Below are 22,515 nucleotides of genomic sequence, written 5' to 3' on the forward strand. Positions count from 1 at the left end.
TCTGATCTTGGCTGTGATTCTCCGTGTAAATATAAAAAAAAAGTTCAATATTATGTTCATATGCTATATGATAAATTTTTACTACTTAATGAGCTCATAGGAGTTTGGCGGAGCCGAGTACTTATCATTCATGTTCTGCTTGGTGAGCCTATCCAGCATATCTATCGAACTTTTTCTCACTAGAACGGTTATAGTCATGTTGCATATAACCAAATTACTGGTTATATTCCATCACCACCGCACATCTCACTTAATAGAGGCATGAGTGGACACCACTCTCACAAATCCCAAGTGAGATGCAAGCTTCCTAAAGGAGATCTGCGGTGGGGATTGAATATAACTGAGCATTGGCAAAATGCAATATAACAGTAACTGCTCTGACTACCCAGGGTGGTGTATGCTACCCCCTGATGATTCACTGAATCCCACGTTTGTGCTCGGGGGGGTGAATGAGCGCCACGTATTTACGCACATGGGGCTCATATTCCCGTGTATGTTGACATAACTTTGCATCGGACTCTGGTGTTGTTGAAAAGACTTAATCACCCTTGCTTTCCTTGCCCTAAAATGACGGTTCGATGAAATGACAAAAATATTCTCCATTCAAAAGTTGGGAAACTACGATTTGAGAAAAGGACAAAAAAGTCCTCTAGACGTTCGCTATTCATTAAACTCTTGCGCCATCTTCTGTAACAGTAGATCCCATTGTTAACGCAAGCTTTGCCTTCGTCTCTAGTCGAGGTTTTTGCCATGTTTTTTATCCTGTTTTACAACACATTGTCGCCTTCTCGTGTCTGCCTTGTGTTACAAAACATTCTTGTGTCTTCTCTTCATTTTTGTTGTCGTTAGGCATTATGGAAGAAATCAATGATGCACACACATTCCAACCAGTGCCATTAAGGCGTCGTGAATAGCTTTTCATCTCATCATGCTATCGATGAAGAACGCATGTCATCTTGTGTGCCATTAAGGCATTGTTTTGTTACTCCAGGTAGATCTTGTTCTTACGATGGTTGGAAACTTATCGATATTTGTAAGACGTTGGGACCTGTTGACAAGAATGTTTGTTTACAAATGCTAGGAAGGTCCTCTACCCCATCAGGTATCCTACATTCACTCATTATATGCATTGTATCTCAAACCACTGTATTAGTAACATACTACCGATTTGTGAGATATTGTTTTGTTAGTTAATATCGATTTGTTGGCTATTATGCTCAATTTCTTCCGTATCGATTTGTAATTTATTGTGCGATATATTTATCGACCTTTTAGATATTATGGTTTTGTATTGTCGATTTGTAAGTTATTATGCTGAACTGCCGTATCGATTTTTAATATATTATTCGATATGTATAGCGATTTGTAAGATATTATATGTTTTGTAATATGTATTCATAAGATATTTGTACACAGACTTTGAAAATGTGTGCATGCAGAAACACATCGTTACACCCATGCGATGGCGATTTTCGCATTCAAATCGCTGCTCTGTCAGCGATTTCTATTGAACTCGCTTCACAGCCTATTGGATCTACTGACAGCATTATTGTCAACATACATGTATGACATTTCGTGTCTTTTATTGGCATGGTAAGTGAGAACTCAATGCTCAATATAAGCAAATATCAAACCGCACTTGCTTTTATATTGTCATTCATTAAATCGATTCTTTGACTTGCTAACCCTTATTGGTATCCGTTGTAATATGCATCCTGATTAAATCGTAGTAAATGTATGCGCTTGCTAACGCAATATGATATATTGCTTACAAAACATTCTCGTGTCTTCTCTTCTTTTGTGTTGTCGTTGGGCATTACGGAAGAAAGCAATGATGCATAAAAATTCTGACCAGTGTCATTAAAGCGTCGTGAGTAGCTTTTTGTCTCATCATGCTGTCGATGAAGAACGCATGCCGTCTTGTGTGCCATTAAGGCATTGTTTTGTTACTGTAGGTAGATCTTGTTCTTACGATGGTTGGAAACTTATCGATATTTGTAATACACTGGGACCTGTTGACAAGAATGCTTGTTTACAAATGCTAGCAAGGGCCTCTACCCCATCAGGTATCCTACATTCACTCATTATATGCATTGTATCTCAAACCGCTGTATTAGTAACATACTACTGATTTGTGAGATATTGTTTTTGTTAGTTAATATCGATTTGTTTGCTATTTTGCTGGGCAACACAAACTGATATATTGCTTATAACATTGTTGAGCTTATCATCAGGTTGTAATGAAGATGATCTAGCTCAATCAATTGAAAGATATGGAGAATTGAACATCTGTACTAATGACGCCAATGAAGAATTGAACATCTGCACTAATGATGCACATGATAAGAAGGGTGCAGGCATTAGACTCACTCTTGACTTGAATGTTCTAGTAAAAGAAATGCAATTCAATAATGAGGTAAATTATCATGACAGTACACATAATAAAAGTGTAGGCACTGGGAATGAACATGGAAGTACACTTGACTATGTTCCGATAGAAGGAATGCAGTTTAATAATGAGGAAGCTGCATATAAATTTTACAATGATTATGCCTTAAAAGTTGTCTTCAGTGTGAGAAGTTTTTCTTGGGCAAAAAATGCATAGGGTTTCGTGGTGAGAAAGACATATGTTTGTTCCAAGCAAGCTTGGAAGAAATCAATGGGAAATCCAACAAGGAGCATGTCAGAATCAAGATGTGGATGTCAAGCAAGAATGGTTTTGAGAAGACATCCGAATGGAAAATTTCTAGTTTATACTTTAATCAGTGATCATAATCATGATTTATCTGTGTCATTTATGACTCCTATGTTAAGGTCACATCGTAAATTAACTGTAGCACATGCTGCAATGGCTGAAATAACTGATAGCGTCGACATTGCACCAAGGAAGACATATAATTTGTTTGCCCACATAGATGGTGGTCGCGATAATGTGCCATTCACACATTTGGATCTAAGAAACCACTTGAGAAGGAAGAGGACATATAGCATGAAGAAAGGAGAAATATGTTCTTTGGTTGATTACTTACAGAAGAAATTAAGCAATGACCTTGGTTTCTTTAGTGCAATGCAACTGGATGAAGATGGATATGTTGTGAATATGTTTTGGGCAGATGCAAAGTCAAGAGTAGATTATGAATGCTTCAATAATGTGCTTGTATTTGATACTACAGTAAAGATTAATAATGAACAGTGATCATTTGCGCAGTTTGTGGGAGTGAACCATCACACACAGAGTTGTATATTAGGCGGTGCTTTTGTGTATGACCCGACCAAGGAAAGCTTTGAGTGGTTGTTCAGAGTACTTACACAGGCAATGAACGGGAAGCATCCTGAAACTGTACTTACAGATGGTGATCACGCAATTGTGACTGCAGTGCTTCATGTGTGGCCAGATGCACATCACCGCCTATGTTTGTGGCATATCTTTCAAAATGCATCAAAGAATATAGGACACATATTTAATCAGAAGACAGGGTTTGATAAGAAGTTTACTAGGTGTGTACTTGAGAGCGTAGACGAGATCACCTTTATGTCTGATTGGGAGGAAAGGATTCAGACATACGACCTTGAAGATTGTTTGTGGTTACAAAATTTATATGCAGAAAAAGAGAAGTGAGCATTGGCATATGGAAGACAATACTTTTGTGCAGGTATGATAAGCACACAAAGAGTTGAATCTATGCATGTCACGCTAAAGAAAACCCTGTATTCATGTTTAACAATGTTTCACTTTATAGAATAATATGAATTATTTGTAGACGGTCTAAGACAGAATGAGCTTGAACAAGACGTGAAATGCTTCAATACACGACCTCCAACTTTTGGCATGAAATATTGATGCGACCTGCAGATCTGTATACACTAACTGTATTTGAATGGATCAAGAAAGAGGTGTTTCATGTCATGAATTGCAATATAGAAGGACTCGTGCAAACCGAGAATATTCGCAAATACCGTATTTTATGGGAGGGCGAAAAGCATCACAAAAGGCAATAAGCATATGTCACGTACAATGTGGATAATGGAAGAGTTGAATGTTCATGCAAAATGTATGAATTCAAAGGTATTTTATGTTGTCATGCATTAAAGGCACTTAATCAAGAGAAGATACATAAAATACCGGAGTCTTATGTAATGCGAAGATGGAGAAGACTAGCAAAGATTGAAATGCTTGATATGGACAATGTGAGTAAATTTGGTGTCGATGAGAAGTGCCACATAGCTTTCCGTTACCAACAACTGTGTAGGTCATTTATGCATGTTGCTGATTTGGCATCGAGAAGTGAAGAAGGCTATGTATGCATGAGAAAAGCGTCAAGGGAGTTACTTGAAAACGTGCAGTTAATTAACCTTCAGTCCATTACGGTGAATGAATATCAGTCGAAGATAATGGGATTGAACAACGTATGTGAAAATCATGCTTCGCTTGACACTCCTGAGAAGTTGCGTCGTAGCCTAAACATCATCTTCAACAAGTCAGTAGTGAACGTTGTTGATTATGATGGACATATTCATGAAGCGAAGGGTATCAAAAGAAAACCTGCCTCTGATCGCAGTCATCGGAGGACAAAGGGTGCACTAGAATTGGTTGGCAAGAAAAGATCTAAGAAACAACCAACCTCTAATCAAAAGCAACAAAGCCCTTCTCATGAACAGGTATGTAAGACATTATAAAGCTTCCCATTACACGAAGCTTGTCAATGTCTAACTCATGTAATGTCCAACATGCAGCAATACCCTAAAGACGTAATACCCAACGTGCTAACCTTCATTCCTCCCGACCAAATTTTCGGCAACGATAGCTTCAGTTCTATAAGTCTTTTGGTATGTAATCAATGTTGGGATGAGGTTTGCATTTCTTGTGGTACTTAAGGCAGTGTTTTATATTTTCTGTTTCATGACAGGCTCTGATAAATTCGTAAGAGAAAACTGGTACACAGGAATCTCGTTTGGGCTATTAAATTACGTTGTCATGCCTCTTTGCATGACCCGATTTCTACATTGTCAGATTTGTTAAGAGTTTAGGGTTTACAGCGAAGCTCGTTTACTGAGAAATTGTTGGGTTTTCCTTCTTATTCGGACCGCAGCAGAACTCTTAGGACGTCCATTGATCTTGCCGAGGAAGTCTTTCGTATTCGCTGGATTTTGATTTGTCGGTGACGATTTGTGGTCTGTGCTTGGTGGTGTATGAATCGATTTTGTATTCGTTGTATAGCGATTTGTGCAGTAATTCGGCTGCGATTTATATGAGAAATCTATAACAGTCATTCGTATACGCTTAATACAGATTTACAACGATTCGTAGTTCAAATACTGTGCATCAATTTTATGAGAAATTTATAATAAAGTAACGATTTCAATACAGAAATCGATGTACTTATAGCATGATACAGTACAAATCGAGACGAAAATTAAACATGAAGCCTCAACGGATAACAAATAATACAGTACAGTGCGACTATTTTCCTCGTCGTCATTGAATGTAAATCGTAGGACACATATGTGATTCATGCGGACAGCAAAGGATGTATTGACAAATTTTTCATTGATCGTACATTATTCATTGATCACGATGGTTGAGCAATAGATATTTTAGCTTATAAATAGTGGCAGAAGTACTGGATGGTGTGATTATCTTCTACTTCATGAACAACGAACAGTAAAACTGACGGTTCCTTTATAAACCTGGAGTTTGTCACTCGAACATGTAACCAGCTACATAGCAAATTGTGGTCGATGAGGCAGACCAAGACAACTACACGACCAACGATGGTGAATCTGGCGTATATTGTCTACACATTATCTCCATTTTCATCAAAATTCGTCTCTTTCATACTGTTTTTGTGATTTGTATTGAGTACTATATAATGTAATTACAATATCGTTCATTGCAAATTCCTTATTCATTTCAGTAGAACATCCACCGAGGAAGTTGGGTGAAAACTCAGTCAATCACTCTTGGAGGACATCAAATGGATGCACGATGAATTCGCACAATGCAACATGATCAGTAATTTTGTTTGTATGAAACTAGTAGGAGTCATCTATATACGTAAGCCATGTGTACGTACGTTAACAACATCATATTTGCTACAAACAGACTATATCCGATTTCATCAGTTATATTAAAAGCAATGCAACAAGCAAAACTATAAGCATCGCTAGCCCTTATTTCATGGTATATCGGTTGTATTTTATGTTTTTTTTGGTTATTGATTTAGTCCAAGTGATTCGTATTTTAACATTGTTGTTAACAATGTTCCAGTTTGCAGACTATCTTACATCATTTTCCATACTCCAATGGATTTAAAGACGGCCTACCTTACTGGGTTAACGGTAATCATTGCAGAGACCTTTTGTCAAGTGAAAAAGTAAGTAAACAAACCTAGAGTGCAAGGTTACAACATAACAGTGCTAACTGCATTTTTATATTCCATTTGCAGATATTGATTCTTACACTCTGACAATCTGAAAAGCATTGGGTCTTATACGTGATGGATTTACATGAAAAACAACTATGGTGTTACAATTCGTTGGATGTTGACAGTGGTTTACAACTTGACATTTCTCATCTCGTAAGATTCCATCTATAGGAGTATTCTGTCATGTACTGGGGTCATGAATTTACTTTCGTTCACATTATTCTCAGATCGGTTTCATCAAAGGCATTTTGGGAGTCGACGTTAGCGAGTGGATCTATCGTAGGGCAGACCATGCTCCTTTACAAAATAATGGCGTTGATTGCGGCGTATTTATAATGAAGTACATTGAAGCGATATACAATGGTGCAGAACCTTGTTTCGACACTGTATGTCATTTCTTGGCCTCTGTTATTGGGGATTAAATGCATGTCTATTGGTTCCACATTACAGTTTTTTTTGCAGGTTGATATACCTGAATTCCGCAAAGAACTCTGCCAAAAATTGATGGCCTTTCTAATTGCGGAGGAGAAACTAACGCAGCGGCCACGAGAATCTAAAAGGCGACGAACAACGGTGCCCACCACGCCAGAGTAATTTCATGTTCATCTATTTCAAGTAGATTTTAGAGATGGTACAACCAACTTGTGTGTAATCAATCCTATTTCGACCGACTATTACAAGCCGTTGTTGATCGCATGAATCGCAATCCTATTTCGCGGTTTGCATTTAAAGTCTCAGCAAAAGAGCGATTTCTGATCAGCAAACATATCTTATTGCTTTTGACCTTTATCATAAGCGCATATCTTACAGCAAACATGATTTATGCATGCTCTAAAAAAATATGTATATGTTCGCCCTAAAATAGTAATACTCAATAGCGATAAAGAACGTTCTTTGTTCAGAAATCGCAGTATTCTTCGTCGTCATTGATTGCAAATCGCAAGGAAAATATTGATTTATACGGTCAGCATGCGCAAGTAATGAAATCTTTTAATTGATAAAAGATGTGTGCTCAACCCGCTTGATTGACAATCGCAAAATTAGAATGCGATGTATGCAATAAACAAAGGCTTATAATGTTCGAAATGATAATGGTCAACATCGATAGGAAATGCTTCATGTTTACACATCGCTTATTTGCTCACACTCACTGAATGAAAATCGCAAAAGAGATTTGCGATGAATGTGGTCAACAAGAGCTATTAATGTCGCTTTCGTAATTAGAAATAGTACACAGCGATAAGACAGGTTTGTCGTTCAGAAATCATGGTCTAACGTCATCTTGACAGCTACTACCATGAAATCTTGTGTAATAATTTAAAAAATTTTGGACTGTGAAACGACATTTCCTTTAATTATGAGTTTACGGACATCTGAAATAAGTCTAGACGGATACCTCAATTGCGATGAAGCCGGTTATACACTCGATTCAAGAACAAGTCGTTTATGCAGAAATTGTCGGTTTGCCGGTTCCTTATTCACGAAGCAAAGTGGAACACATCTTTAACCTGTATGATGTGTCATTCATATATAAATGAAACGTCCTATCACCCTCCGCCAGTTTTCAAATAAATACGTCAGTTTTCAAAAGCAGAGAGCAAATCTTAAATAAAATACACTCCGCATTAATGAAATTAAACAATGTCATTTCATAAAGCTGTATACAAAACTAATCAATGTGATTGGACATAGTAGTTCAAATGATGGTAGCATGTATCGTGTGGGTTGGATTATAGAAATATTTTTTGGTTTAATATAAATCTAACTCGACAATGGGTCCACCCTCGTCCCAACAAATCGCCTCAGGGGTAGGATATGGATTTACACCTCGACAATGGGTCGCCCTGAGTCACTCTCCCAACTAAACCCATCACAGAAAATGAGACATTGTTCAGACTGGTTCGCCAGCTTCGATTTTAATTCAATAAGATTGAGCAATAGAACAATTTCTAAGCATGAAGCATCTCTTTTAGCTATGCACTATTTTTATTCACGATGGGGCATATATATTATGATTTTCATTCTCGTAAGTTCAGCAATACAACAATTTCTGAGAACAAATCCTTCTTATCGATAATTACTTCAGCATTTGTTAAGGGCAAACATTACGTGCTTTTGTGGACCACATAAAGAGGAAATCTATTTCCGCGATTTTCATTCACGGAGTGTGAGTTATACAAAAATTTTGTAACAGCAACAAAATATCTTTCGTTGTGCAGTATTTTTAATTACTGAAGAGCAGCATTACTAGCATTGGTTCACCGCATACAACACAAAACTATTTTTTGTTACAATTTATTTTTCGTAGATGAAGCAGTACAATGCTTTACAAGCACGTTTAGTAAAGTTTAAATTATATTTCAACCAAGACAGATTTACAAAATTTGTAGTCTTACAAAATTTGCCTACGGAAATTGGTGTAGACAGTCTCCAAAATTTGTTAGAAATCTATTTACAGCCTTTTAAATTTTTCTGGATCGTGCCATTCATTTCCTTTGTAAGTAGTCTTGTTGGCTGATTATTTATGTCTACCGACTTTTTAAACTCAATCAAGTTTCGGCATAATTCGTTGCGTAATTCTGGTATATCTTCCTGCAACAAAATATGTAATGTGAAACGAATATATAAAAGGATTCCCCAATAACAGCGGATACAAAGCTCATGCAGCGTCAAAACAAGGTTCTTCTCTATTGCATATTGCTTCAATATGCTTCATTACGAATATGCCACAATCGAACCCATTACTTTGTAAAGAAGCATCGTGAGCATAGAGCAACATCCACTCGGCAATGTCAACACCCAAAAGGTCGTTTAGGAATCTCACCTGTGATAAATGGAGAATATAGTAAAATCCGGTCCACCGCAAATAGATATGATTCACCTATGGACAGAAGCTTACCAAACGCATAGCGTCACGTTCTACACCACTGTGGCAGTCCAATGAGTTGTAGCACCATAGTTGTTTTTCCCGTAAATTCATCTCGTATAAGACCCAATGTTCGAGATTTTGCCAGAGTGTAGGAAGTAAAATCTGCGAATCGATACAATATTTTATAAATCCATTGACGTATCGTGATGGGGATGTTAAGACTAAACCTTGGAGAAGAGGTTTGTTCACTTACCTTTTCAAAATTCGAAAGGTCTACGCAGTGATCATCGGGATTCCAACAAGGTAGTGCATCTATGAATCTACTGCTGTATGGCTTTCGTCGGACATATGTCTGTTGCACGAAATAGTAAGGTTTAACCACCAAGAAAAGTGAGTAAATCATAAAAGCAAATAAAACTATAGCAGAACAGACATACCATGAAATAAGGGGTGATGATGCTTATGGTATTGCTTGTTGCCTTGCTTTGAATATAATTGACGAAATCACACATTGTGTGGTTGCAAAAATTTATGAACTTCATAACATACAAACCGATGACCAACAAAATGATAGTGGTTACATACGTACAAAATTACTGATAGTGTTCCCGTCTGCAAATTCATCTTGCATCTGATTGATGTTCTCTTCGAACTCTTTAGGGCATTGTCGGTCACCCTTGTCTGTGGATGTTGCACTGAGTGCACCATGAGCATAGTATTCAGAATTTGACATTGAAATTATTTTCTACAGTAAATAACACAAATCGAATATACGACATAAAAAGGCAAATGTTGCCTAAACCGGTCACGAGGTTCAAAAATTATACGCCTTAAGCGCTAGTGTTGGTCCTGTAGATATGGTTGTCTTCTTCTTCATTGACGCTAACTGACTATTTGTCCTCTTCTTCATCGGCGCCATGTCTGGTCGTATTGCTCCCATCGTCCTCTTCTTCGACGCCATGCCTGAAAGAAGATATCAATGACCCTTTTGCGATGCATCTACAGAATCGAGGTGTCAGTCAAATATAAAGGAAACATCGTTTCACATACCACCCTTTTTCAAAAACCGCGCGCAAATTAATTGATCGCATTTTACATTAATTATAAAAATGTCGTTTCGACTGCATATTATAACAATAGTTGGGTGGGAGATTGACCCGACCCGACCAAACCCGTTGTCCAGGTATGTATAATCTTTGATGATTATTGTATTGATTATCATATGTGGATACATCGATATATTCATGACATATACTTTTCTTATCGGTTTTTTAACAACAAACGTTCATTATCGCTTTAAACTATTATCATTTAACACCGGCAAAATTGTTTCGTCTTGTTGTCCGCATACATCGCAAATCGATGTTGACTTACACCGTTTACAAAAGGCGATTATTACAAGCCATTGGCGGTTGCATGAATCGCTAACCTATTACACGACCAAACATTAGTAACATTTGTTAATTGCATACAATTGAAATTAACGTGTACAACGAATGTTGACAATATACGTCGCATTAAAGGAGGTTGAGCTATAATAGCTATTTTGGGCTCCATTAATCGCGTATGGAAAATTGCAATTTCTAAACAACAAATGTTCTATTTCCTACATGAATTGCAATCCTATTTCGCGGTTTGCATTTAAGGTGTCCCTGTAAATGAGCGATTTTTGAGCAGAAACAATATCGTACCGCCTTTGGCCGCCAACCTATTGCGCGATTTGCATTTATTGATGAGCATCAATAGCGATTTCTGAGCATCAAACTTTTCTTATCGTTGTTGACTGTTATCATTTACGAAGTCAGAACTTGTTCAATTATTGTTCACGGCATACATCACAAATCCTTTTTGCAATTTTCTATCAAGACGGAGATAAATACAACGATTGCTGAACAAAAATGATCTACTATATCGATGCTGACCTTAATCATTTCCTGACGTCGATTACGGGACCTTGTTGACCGCATAAATTGCATGTGTTTTGCGATTTTCATTAAAAAACGATGAGTTATATTGCGATTTGTGAACAATATTACTCGTGCCAATCAGACATCTATTGCGATTTTCATTACGATTTTCATTACGGTTTTTATTGAAAAACGACGAGTTATATTGCAAGTTATATTGTGATTTTCATTCAATCGATGAGTTTAGGCAATACCACGATTTCTAAACAACAGACATCTATTTTTTATTCAAGTTTATTTATTTACAAGATCCATAAACAAAACATGTATATTACATGTAATAAAAAAGAATTAAACAATAAAAGAATGTCACATTACGACAATTACTTATAGAATTACAACAAATAACTATCGTCATAGAAAAGAATAGCTAGGGTTTATTCTGTGGCACTTGACGAATTAGATGAAATATGATAGAAAACTCGTCTCTTTCTTTTTTTAGGTGGACTGTCTATCCTCAGTGGCCTCTTGGTTGCGTCCATCTGATTAATAAAACTGGTCATCATCTCTACCACTGACTTCAATTGTTTCCCCATAGTGCTTACTTTCATCCTTAATTTCTTATTCTCCCTCTTCATCAGTTCGAACCTTGCGGCGGAGACAACGTTCTCTTTTGTAATATGTGTTTGCTCTTCATCGCGATTTGTTACTGAGGGAATCGTTGTTGTAGCTAGAGGGGGACGACAGACGGGTTGTAAATGCTGGGATGCAACATGAAAGGGGGCAGTTTGGAGGCATGGGTTCCCAATTTTCTCAATCTCTAGATTTCACCGCATAGGTTCTCAATACCTTTGGAAATAAAAGGGATCAAATTGTCGTCCTTTATAATCATACGCTACAGCACGAACACCACCTGTGTTCCAAATTAATATTTCGTCCCTGTAGCGTTCGTGCCAATTCACGTTCCTGCCCCACCACTATTCATCTTCTTTCTCACTTTCAAAGGCTTATTTGGGATAGACTGCCCCAAGCCAGATTGTAGGAGAACTCGACTACCATGCTGCAACTCGGCTTCATAATTGCAAAACAACCACAAATCGCGGTCAGACAATCTAGCAGCCTCGGCAACAACGTCTTGGTCATCGTCCTCCCCATCTCCATACGGTCTCCACAAAACCTGTACATTGGTAATTCTTTTTAATAACGAGTGACAAATATATTACAATTTACTTAAGAATGATATGACGACAACGATATATACTAAGAAAGACAAAATCGTGCAACGATGATTACTTAAGAATGCTAAACATTTCAACGATTTATAATATTGAATGATAAATGTTGACCGATTGTAAACAATTTTAGAACATTTACCTCATTTAGTTGCAGCCCATCTAAAATAAACTTAGCATTATGAACTGTGAAGTTTATTTTAGCCCAGCGACCGATCTTTGGAAAACCACAAATCGCAGGGCCACAATATGAACGCAATGAGATAATATGTTCCCACGCCCAAGCCTAACAAAAACAATATATTAGTAACACTACAACTTTCAAGGAGCTTAGTCTACAAGTACTAAGTATGTAATAAACAAATACCTGAATAAATGACCAAAATCCCTCGACTGTTTTCGTACCCTTATTCGCACGGTGGAGTTGACTGTACAAGTGTGTGAGCATAGCGGCACCCCATGCATAGTTGTCGACTTCGTCTAAGTCTTCCAGGTACTGCAGCCACATGTAACTTATTCTCGAACCAGAACAATCGAAAAATAAAGACCCAAAAAATAAAGAATGAAGTCGCGCAACTCTTGGTCAGCTATTTCAGATGCATAAGTAGCGGAGCGGCCTTCCCATTTATTACGAAAAAATGAGACTTTCATTGATGTGAAATTGATTCCACCAGAAATACATTGACTCTATTCGTCCATCGACATTCCTAAAAGGACCGCGCATTTTTTTCTTGCGTTATAGTTTGAATCCCGTAATAGGATAGCACTGTCATCGCACTTAAGGTCAGTGATCCTCGCCACATCTTCTAGAGTCATCGTGATTTCAAAAGAATCAAATTGGAATATGTTCGTCTTATCATTCCACTTATTTACCAGGTGGGTCATGGTCTTTCAGCAAGTTTCAAAATATTGATGGTCCAAAAGGCCACCAAAGTGCATATTTCGTAATCGGTCCTTCTGATATGCACTAAGTTGACCATACCATGACAAAACTACAGGCCACTAACACCGACCACCGAGCTTTTCACCTGGTGCTTTACTTCTCTTCTGACCTCCCTATAACACACAATAACATATTATTTGTACCAATTGTTAATTGGTACCATATGTACTTATAAATAATATTCTATAAATCGCTATAAATAATATTGGTTGCACACACACTATCACAGTAATCACTATACATATTAATACATAACAAAGTAATCACTATACACAAATCGCTAAACATAGTATTCAATCTTCACAGACAGGACAAATTTATTTACCTTGGTCGCATTATTCTCCTGTTCGACCAATCCCTCCAACCTAAGCCTTTCTGGTTTGTCCACTGCCTCCCACTGCTTTTCCACTTTTACCGTCCCTAGCTCCATCACCGGTAGCGTCTGATTTTCAATTTGTTCCTTTTTTTCCCTTTCCTTCTCTTCCTCCTCCACCTTCTCCTTCCTTTCTCTTTCCTCGTCCTCATTCTCCTTCTGCCGCCTTTCTTTCTCTTCCTCGTGTTGTTTCCTTCTTTCCTCAACTTCCTTCTCCAGCTTCTTCCTTTCTCTTTCCTTTTCTTCCTCCTCCTTCTTCTCCTTCCTTTCTCTTTCCTTCTTTTCCTCATCCTCCTTCTCTTTCCTTTGCATTTCATTCCCTTCCCTTCCTCAAACTCCTTCTCCTTCCTTTGCCTTTCCTTCTCTTCCTCAAACTTCTTCTCCCTCCTTTGCCTCTCCTTTTCTTCCTCATGCTGAAGCTTATTTCGTTCCTTCTCTTCCTCCTCCTTATTCAATTGCCTTCGCCTCTCCTCCGCCTCCTTCAATAACTTTACCCTCTTTCGCATTGTTATATGATCCAACAACATCTTTCGCGCTTCCGTCTTAGCATCCTCTAGATTGTTCAATTGCCTTTCCCTCTCCTCCTCATTTTTTTTTGCCTTTCCCTCTCCTCTGCCTTCTTTCTTTGCCTTTTCTTTTCATTCTCCTCCTTATTTCTTTGCCTTGCCTTCTCTTGGTCATCTTTCTTCTGCAGTTCTTCAGCATTCTTCCTTTGGTCCGCAGCCTCGATATCTGATGGATAATCCTCCGCATAATACAATTCCAATGCTTTTTCCTTGTCTTTATCATTCTCAATCTTCAGTATATTTTGGTGCCTTTCATATAATTGAGATAGATGGGACTGACAGATAACTTCTCTAATACACAACCCATAGAACGACGGAGTATCTCTTCTCTGATGAGCTGTAGACATCGCTAACCTGCACAACACATTAAACGATCATCATGATTACAAATCGTCGCAATATTTGGCTTCATAACTACACATCGTTGTAAGATTTAGCAAACCTATATACAAATCGAGGTATCTTAATAAACACACATCGCTATTGCTTTGAATGTATAAATCGACGCATATTCAAACTTACAAATTGTTGTATAAATCGCAACCTTCAAATTGCATAACAAAACCTTACACGAAACTCACCGAAACGATGGGATTTTGGGTAGTCCAACTGTAGAGTAAGAAACAGACGGAAACGGATGCTCTGGCGGCAGCAGAGCAAAGGAAAAGATGCTCCGACAGCAACAAAAGAAGGCAACGAATGATCCGACGACAACAGATGAAGGAAACAAAAGATCCGGCGACAACAGATGAAGGAAACAGAAGATCCGGCGACAACAGATGAAGGCAAAGTATGCTCCGGTAGACTTTTCTGCTTAGGGCGAAAATGAATTGTTTTGAACTATTTAAATCCTACAACATAAAGCTTGCTACATACGCAAACTTTGCTGAAAATTTTACCGCGATCACGATGGAGGGCAGTTTTGTCCTTTTCATGAACCGCCGATTCAGATTTCCAGATGGAGGGCATTTATGTCTGTTCCAGGCAGAGGAAGAGAATGGCGGTAAAGGGTACTTAAGTCTTTGCGACGGCACCAAATTACGATGCTATGTGATGCGGACACACATGGGGATACTAGCCGGTCTGCATCTTATATGTAGCGCTGATTGGGACACCCCGAACATGAGATGTGGCTACCTGCCCTGTTCGGGGGGGTGTAACATATAACCTGCTCCGCCCAAATATACTACTTGTTCAGTGTCTCCAAGGACCTTCTTGAGTTAAAAAATTAAAATACATGGCGCTAGTCAAGCTGTTAGGAACACTAGGCTGGGTTCCACAACCCTTCTGAGTTACTCAAATGACTGCATTAAATAAAAGAGTTGCTCAAAAAATAATAATGTAATAGTTAGCATTCAATGCATTTAAATGTGTAGAATCTGCCTACCTCTTTAAGCCAACTACCTCATTCCCCACCAAAACTCCATCCCATATCATTTCCACATTAAGAGTGACATAACCACTAATTAATTGTGACAGTTACAGTTGGAAGATAAGTGTTGAAGTACAGTTACAGTTCACAATGAAAGGCTTGCGCTGTTGCAGCTTTAAAGTCATTCCTCAGCTAGCATAGTCTCATATATTTCCTTGGGCAAATAAGTTTTTTTTACATTGTATCATCAATTTTGTAACTGGGGCACCTTTGATTATTTAGGTGCACTCAATAGTCGGTCCCCCAAGGTATACCACCAGCCTTTTGATAAACAACCTAAAAGGTGGAGGTAGGGCATGTAAACGAGCTGAACAGGGTATGTTCGGGGTTGGCTCTTGTTAGCTGTGCCGAACTCGGCTCATCCCTGAATGAGACAAGTTGAGCTGGCTCGTGGAACAACATTACATGTTTGATATATATATATATATATATATATATATATATATATATATATATATATATATATATATAGATAGATATATATAGAGAGAGAGAGAGAGAGATGGCCGGTCTATGCTAAATGAAACCAGCTAAATGGGTTTTTCTGCTCTTCTATTATTTTTTTTTAAGTTTGGACCCCATAAATGTATTGGGCATAGTCGATTTAGGAGGAATCAACATCTGGATCATGTGTTTTTTGATGAAAAAAATGATATTTGAAGCCTAAAAATTTTAGGAAGATTTTTAGACCGTTGATTTTTCAAATATTATAAAAACCCAACCATGTGTCGGAATCAACACTTCAATAGCTGATCCCTATAAAATCAAGTACATAGATCACATCTGTATGGTTAGAATTTAAAAATAAAATGAAAAAAACTTAAAAATTTTATTTAGCACGTTTCATTTTAGCATATTTCATTTAACACCGATGCATTACTATATATTAGCTATACAAGCTCTTTTGAGGCTAGCCGAGAAGAACACCTGCACTCGGAGTCAACTCGTTTAAGCCAAAGGAGCTGCCTATGGCTTGGCTCACCAGCTATACTAACCAGTCATGAATGAGTTCCCGAGGAATCAAATCGCAAGCTGCTCGATTCAATTACCAGCCCTAGCTAGTTTGATGACCATCCCCTTTCTTTATTAATTTAAACTTCTTGAAGTCGGTATTTAATGCCTAATACCTTGAGGTTGTGCAGTTTGCTCAATTGAACAGCGATTTCAATGAATCAAAATTTTTCATTGAAGGATGGCCAACAACATTCAAACGATGAGTGAAGAGCGTTCGTACTTTTTTCTTTTCGTTTCTTGTAAGAGCAAGCTAGGGTTTTAGCGGTACCGCTCGAATTTACGTACAATTTTCTAAGATCAATTCATTGCATGCAGTTAATTTTGTGCAACATGTCCCCTCATCAGTTGCAACCCAAAAGAAAAATTCTTGATTCCATGGTTCCTATTCTCCATAAAATATTATTGTGAAATAATCAAAGAAATGAAGCAAACCATAAGATTGGAAGAGCAGCAAAACATCCATTAGAATAATAGAGGAATACAACTCCAAAAAATAATCTAAATTTCACTGAAACTCTTACTTAGCCACACTAAAGAAGTCAGCCCAAGTCCTCTACAACCACCACAAACCTCGTTGAAAATTCTGGGTCATGAAGGAAAGTAGGTCAAGAATTCAAGACATAACAAATATTTTGAAGTAGCATATAAAGAGTTTTATATGGAAGAATTGCCCAAACCCTGGTAAGTATATACAACCGTTTCATGGACCATTGTTGGGGTCAAGATCAAATGGTCTCTTAACCAGTGTTGTCATTATTGGTCCGTGTCGGCCTGAATCAGCCAATACATATTGTATCGCCGGAAAATGATACGATACTGACCTGAATAGGCTATTTTTTAATAAATATGAAAATAGCTTAAATTAATTTTTAAATATTATTTTAATAGCTTTAACATGTGTTACGTTCTGATTGACATGTAATATTTTTTAATTATTTTTCGGCCGATTCAGAACAATTCACTTGAGATGGGCATCGGCGGATTCACCTGAATCATTGGCCAAATGATACAGGTCCGATTCCGATACTGACAACATTGCTCTTAACTCTATTCATCGTGGAAAAAATTGATCTCTAAACTCATCTGCTATCTGGTCACAGCCAATCACATGGCAGAAATGTGGCCTGTGACCCATATCAGATGAGCTAAGAGATCATTTCAACCTGTTCAGGATCTCTTTCTAAGAATCCAGACTGGCTTGTACAACCATCTTCAAGCTTCTTTTTTAAATTAGGATATATAGTCTGACCGTCTTCAAGCTTAGCACTCAATATAAATATCACATGCATTTATGGTCAGTCAAGTTTGATTCTCATGGGCATCATCCCTCTGCCCAAGCCAACGCCTAGCACAGGCCCTGTGGACAAGAGACCTAGCCTCGGAGTTTTACGCTGAGACGGCACAACGACAGTAAGTATGGCAGGCTGAGCCAGCATGACCACGACTTTGTGTTGGGTGCGCGCGGTTTCTTCAGGTTATAAATCCAAACAACAAAAAAAAACATACAGCTTGATGGTGTTATGAATCTCCAAATTTCAGTATAGGTTGGCATTGGGCTTCTCTAGTGGGGCTTGCATTTTCTCTAACCATGAGAGGATAAACATCCTCAATGATGTCATTGCCAAACTTTTGGTGGGTGAAACAAACACATATACCCACTTTACATTCTAACCCAATCTCAATTCTCTCAAGCACGCTTTTGGTCATGGAGGTCGAGAGCTGGTAAACTAGGTGAATGGGACAAGTTTGAAATTTTTGGGCTTGGCTCATTCTTAATTATGTCTAGCCAAGCTGAGTTTGAGCTCATAATCAATTGGAGTTAAACAAACTGAGTTGGGGTTGGCTTGTTTATATAAAAAAAATACATTGTTTATTTAGAGCTGGAAGATAGAAGATTACAAAAAATACATGTAAAATATATCAAAAATATATTTCTTACCACTTAATGAGCTCATACAAGTTAAGCTGAACCCAGTACCTATTCTTAATATTCAGCTTGCCAAGCCTTTTTTTACTGGTTTGAACGAGCTCTTTATTAACCCAACATGAGCCAAGCTATGAGCCGCTCGGCTTGTTTCCCAGCCCTAAGTGGAGGTCCCTGTCTCTCAAGTCAATAGAAAAATATATTCCATTTGATGATATATTCTGTACGACTCTGTTGATGATGATGATGATGGTGATGACAAAGCGAGAGTCCTAGAACGGACATAACGTAGTGTCAACGTCCACATTAAAGATCGTATGGCCCCCACCCCCATCTCTTGGCCTTGGAAAAATCATGCTACTTTTTCTAAATGTGTTGGCCAAATTCTGCAGAAACAATTTCTAAGCAATCACTTTCTTAAGTAACTCTAGTCCCTAATAAGTCAAAAATTCCGGAATCCATAGTCAGTGATAATCCCTACCGAAGACTAAATTGATATATTAGGAATTTTTTTCTCTAAAAAAATATATATATTAGGAATTTTGAATAGCTTGTGCTATCTTAGTCGCTTTTAAGTTCATGGGATGGTTCTAGATATTGTTGAAAGGTGCAAGAATGTAGACCAAATACCTCCGGATTTAAATTTTCAGATAATTAACATTAGATAAAGTAACATCAAAATTTAAGGTGACAAAAATCATAGCATGCATTAAATAACATGGGTGCTTTACATATAGGTGCCCAACATATAGAGAATTGACACTTAGCTGCTTAAGGTTTCAAATATTTAACATGTGTCTAACTTTTTAAGAAATTGCTCAGGCGATTGCCTCAATTACTTTTTATACAATAACTCTAATTAGCTTTTTAAAAAATGATGGTATTAGCTTTTCTTTTTCTTTAAATTATTAATTTTCTACTTTTGTAGAAAACATTAAGGCAAAATGAGAAATTTGAGAGGGTAAAAGTAACACAGGCAAGACAACCAAGCCATTTTTTAAAAAGTGAGGCATTTTTAAAATATTTAAAACCATAGGTGGTTAAACATATATTTACCGTATGTTAGTCTCCTATGTGTAAATTATCCTAGATTCTTTTATATCACTTAGAGGTACTAAAGAGACAAATAATCTCTCTCTCTCTCTCTCTCTCTCTGGACCCCGTCAATCTCGGCGTATAAACCGCTAGAGGTCGAACACAAGGATCCCACAGTTCAAACAAGGAGTCCCATCATTGACAAGTTTAAAGACCCTCTTTAGAGTTTAGGGGTCATTTCAAAGCACAACGAGTTGTGCAACCAGAGCAACTGGGCTCAGGTTGACCCCAGTATCGATCTCGACAACTTAGCTGAGCGATCTAAGGAATTCGGTTGCTATATTGTGGGTCTTGTTTGGGCTACACCACAAGAAAAGATCGACCCTCCATCAAGACCGGTTCCTACCAAGATGTGCTACACAAGAATTTGTTTATTATTTGATTTTTAAATGAATGACAGCAATAGCTAAATGGACGGCTAAGATTCATCCAAAATATGATGTTTTTCTTCTTTTTCTTCCTTTTGCAGGATTTGAGTGTTGTTCATCATCTGCCTACACCTAACTTTATCAAATTGGTTTCACTCATCCCTTTATTTCATATCTTTTTCTTCTTGGGATTTCATTGATGCAAGTTGTTTTTTTATCAAATCCAACTCCATGATGTGATCTACATCATTCATTTACTGAAGATCGTTATTTAAATCACCGAAATCTGATTTTGTACAGGATTTTTTGGTGATTCAAATCAACAGTTTACAGAACACAAAGTTTTGTGAATTAAAAAATCATATTTTTTTCATCAAAGATTTCAATCCATCTATAAGGATACATTTCACCAACGGTTGATTCTTATTAAAAAAAAGTTATCAATGGTATAAGGTCAGATTTGAATAAAACAACTTGCATCATAAGATTTAAGTGTGGTATGAAGATGGGGGATGATATACGAGATGAGTGTGAAACCTGAACTGACTCCTACCTTATTCACTCTCTTAAACTATACAAAGAAGAAGATCGAACATTGCAGGTTTCTTTTGGAAACATTACTCACAAAAATCATTTACTCATAACCAATAATTTTTTTTTTGCTGGAGGAATCCTCACTGAGAACTGGGCCACCTGCAAGGCAAACCCCAGGTGGGGCACACGAGTGGGTTTGATCACTCTGCCTTACATGGCTCACCTTTGAAAGCTACGGACTGGGTTTGATCCGGTGCCTTCATCTCAATGCCTTCACAACCACCTTGCTGGCCATGAGCACGACCCGGGCGGTGGTCACTCATACCCTATACTTCCTTACTAATTGGATCTAGCTCAATGTTTTTTAACTCGAATCCAATAAGACTTAATAAGCTTGCTTGATTTAATACAGATCTCTTAAGATTAAACATTCAATTAGACTGGTTCTGATTAGGGAGATCAGATTGTAGCACCACATCCAACAAGATAGGATCATATGATTACACACCTAGATCGAAATTGGAAACCTAACCACGTCACGTGCCTAGAAGAACCACCCTTCACGAGGCTAGTCTGACCCGGCCGGTCTATAAAACCGTACCCACCTCTCTAACCTAGACTAGAGAGAGGTTGTATGATCACTCCAAACACGTATGAGAAAAAGAAACTTTACAAGGATAGTAAAAACGAGTAGCTCTGTTTCAGCACTATTCATCCTGTGATACATTACAATACCACCAGCACCAGCACCAACAATGAAAAGAAGCATCGGAATTTGGGGGAGGGGACGGCGTCAGCGGTGGCGCTAGGAGGTCCTCCGGCCGCTGGAGAGGCTCCCCTCGTCGGAATTGGACGCCGGAGGAGGGTACCCGCCACCGCACTTGGCGACCGTCCTGACGCTGTCGATCAGGGCCTTGGTGTGCGACTCCTCCGCCAGGATCTCCGACAGCTGCTCCCTGCTGATCACCAGCTTCACCTTCCACACGCCCGACGTCGCCGCCTTCTGGCACAGCGGGAACGCCTCCGCCCCCGGCCTCCGCCACCTCCCGAACACGTGGCTGTCGAACGACATTCGGTAAGGCGCCGGCGCCGAGGAGGCGGACATCGCCGGAAGATCGGCGTCGTCGGCTGCGGCGGAGGCGGGATTTCCGGTGGCGAGGCCGCCTCTTTGGTGGTCGAGGGGGAGGAGGTGGCCTCCGAGGAGCGGCTCGTTGTGGAGGAGTGGATGGGATGAGAGGTGGCGACGGAAGATGCCGTGGCCAGGGAACTCGTTGGTGATGCGCTCGGCGGTCACCGGCACGTGGAACTCCATGATCCCTCCCGTGGACGTCACCACCCTTACGGCCTCGCACTGCCCCGGCCCCGGAAACGCTCTCCACACGCAATTCCCCATCTTCCGGCCAAAATTCAGACAGAACTCAGAGATCACCCGTGCAAAGTCCGCATGCAGTCAGTAGAAGCGTAGAACCACCACCAACACCAACATCACTGTCACCGCTCTCTTTCACTTTCTGCACTGCCTTTTATGATGAAAGAGAAGAGAGTACGTAATAAATAGTAATGATGATTGATGATGGATTTATAATCGTATAAAGGTAAATGACTATAATACCTCTCCCTTTCTTCCATATGACTAGCTGCGGTGAAGATAAAAAGTCCCAACAGAAAAGCAGCCAGCTTGGGCTGTTCAGGCTTAGCTGGTTAAGGGTACGCCCCTGCTTGGGCTTGTCACGAGCCGAGGTTTACTGGCTGATTACAAGCTTACTTTTTAAAAAAAAAAAATTAAGTATTTTTAACTTTATAATATATATATATATATATATATATATATAT

General features: G+C 38.6%; 1 protein-coding gene across 1 annotated transcript; it reads right to left on the bottom strand.

The window, feature by feature from the left end:
• Window positions 1–21,487: 21,487 nt before the first annotated feature.
• Window positions 21,488–22,075, bottom strand: LOC149840113 (uncharacterized). Its single transcript, XM_090005000.1, has one exon. It carries the CDS (start codon window positions 22,073–22,075, stop codon window positions 21,488–21,490), a length of 588 nt encoding a protein of 195 aa, XP_089861126.1.
• Window positions 22,076–22,515: the final 440 nt, after the last annotated feature.

Source organism: Nuphar pumila, chromosome 4 (genome assembly GCF_984573655.1).
Source record: "Nuphar pumila chromosome 4, dmNupPumi1.hap1.1, whole genome shotgun sequence".
Classification (NCBI taxonomy): Eukaryota; Viridiplantae; Streptophyta; class Magnoliopsida; order Nymphaeales; family Nymphaeaceae; genus Nuphar; species Nuphar pumila.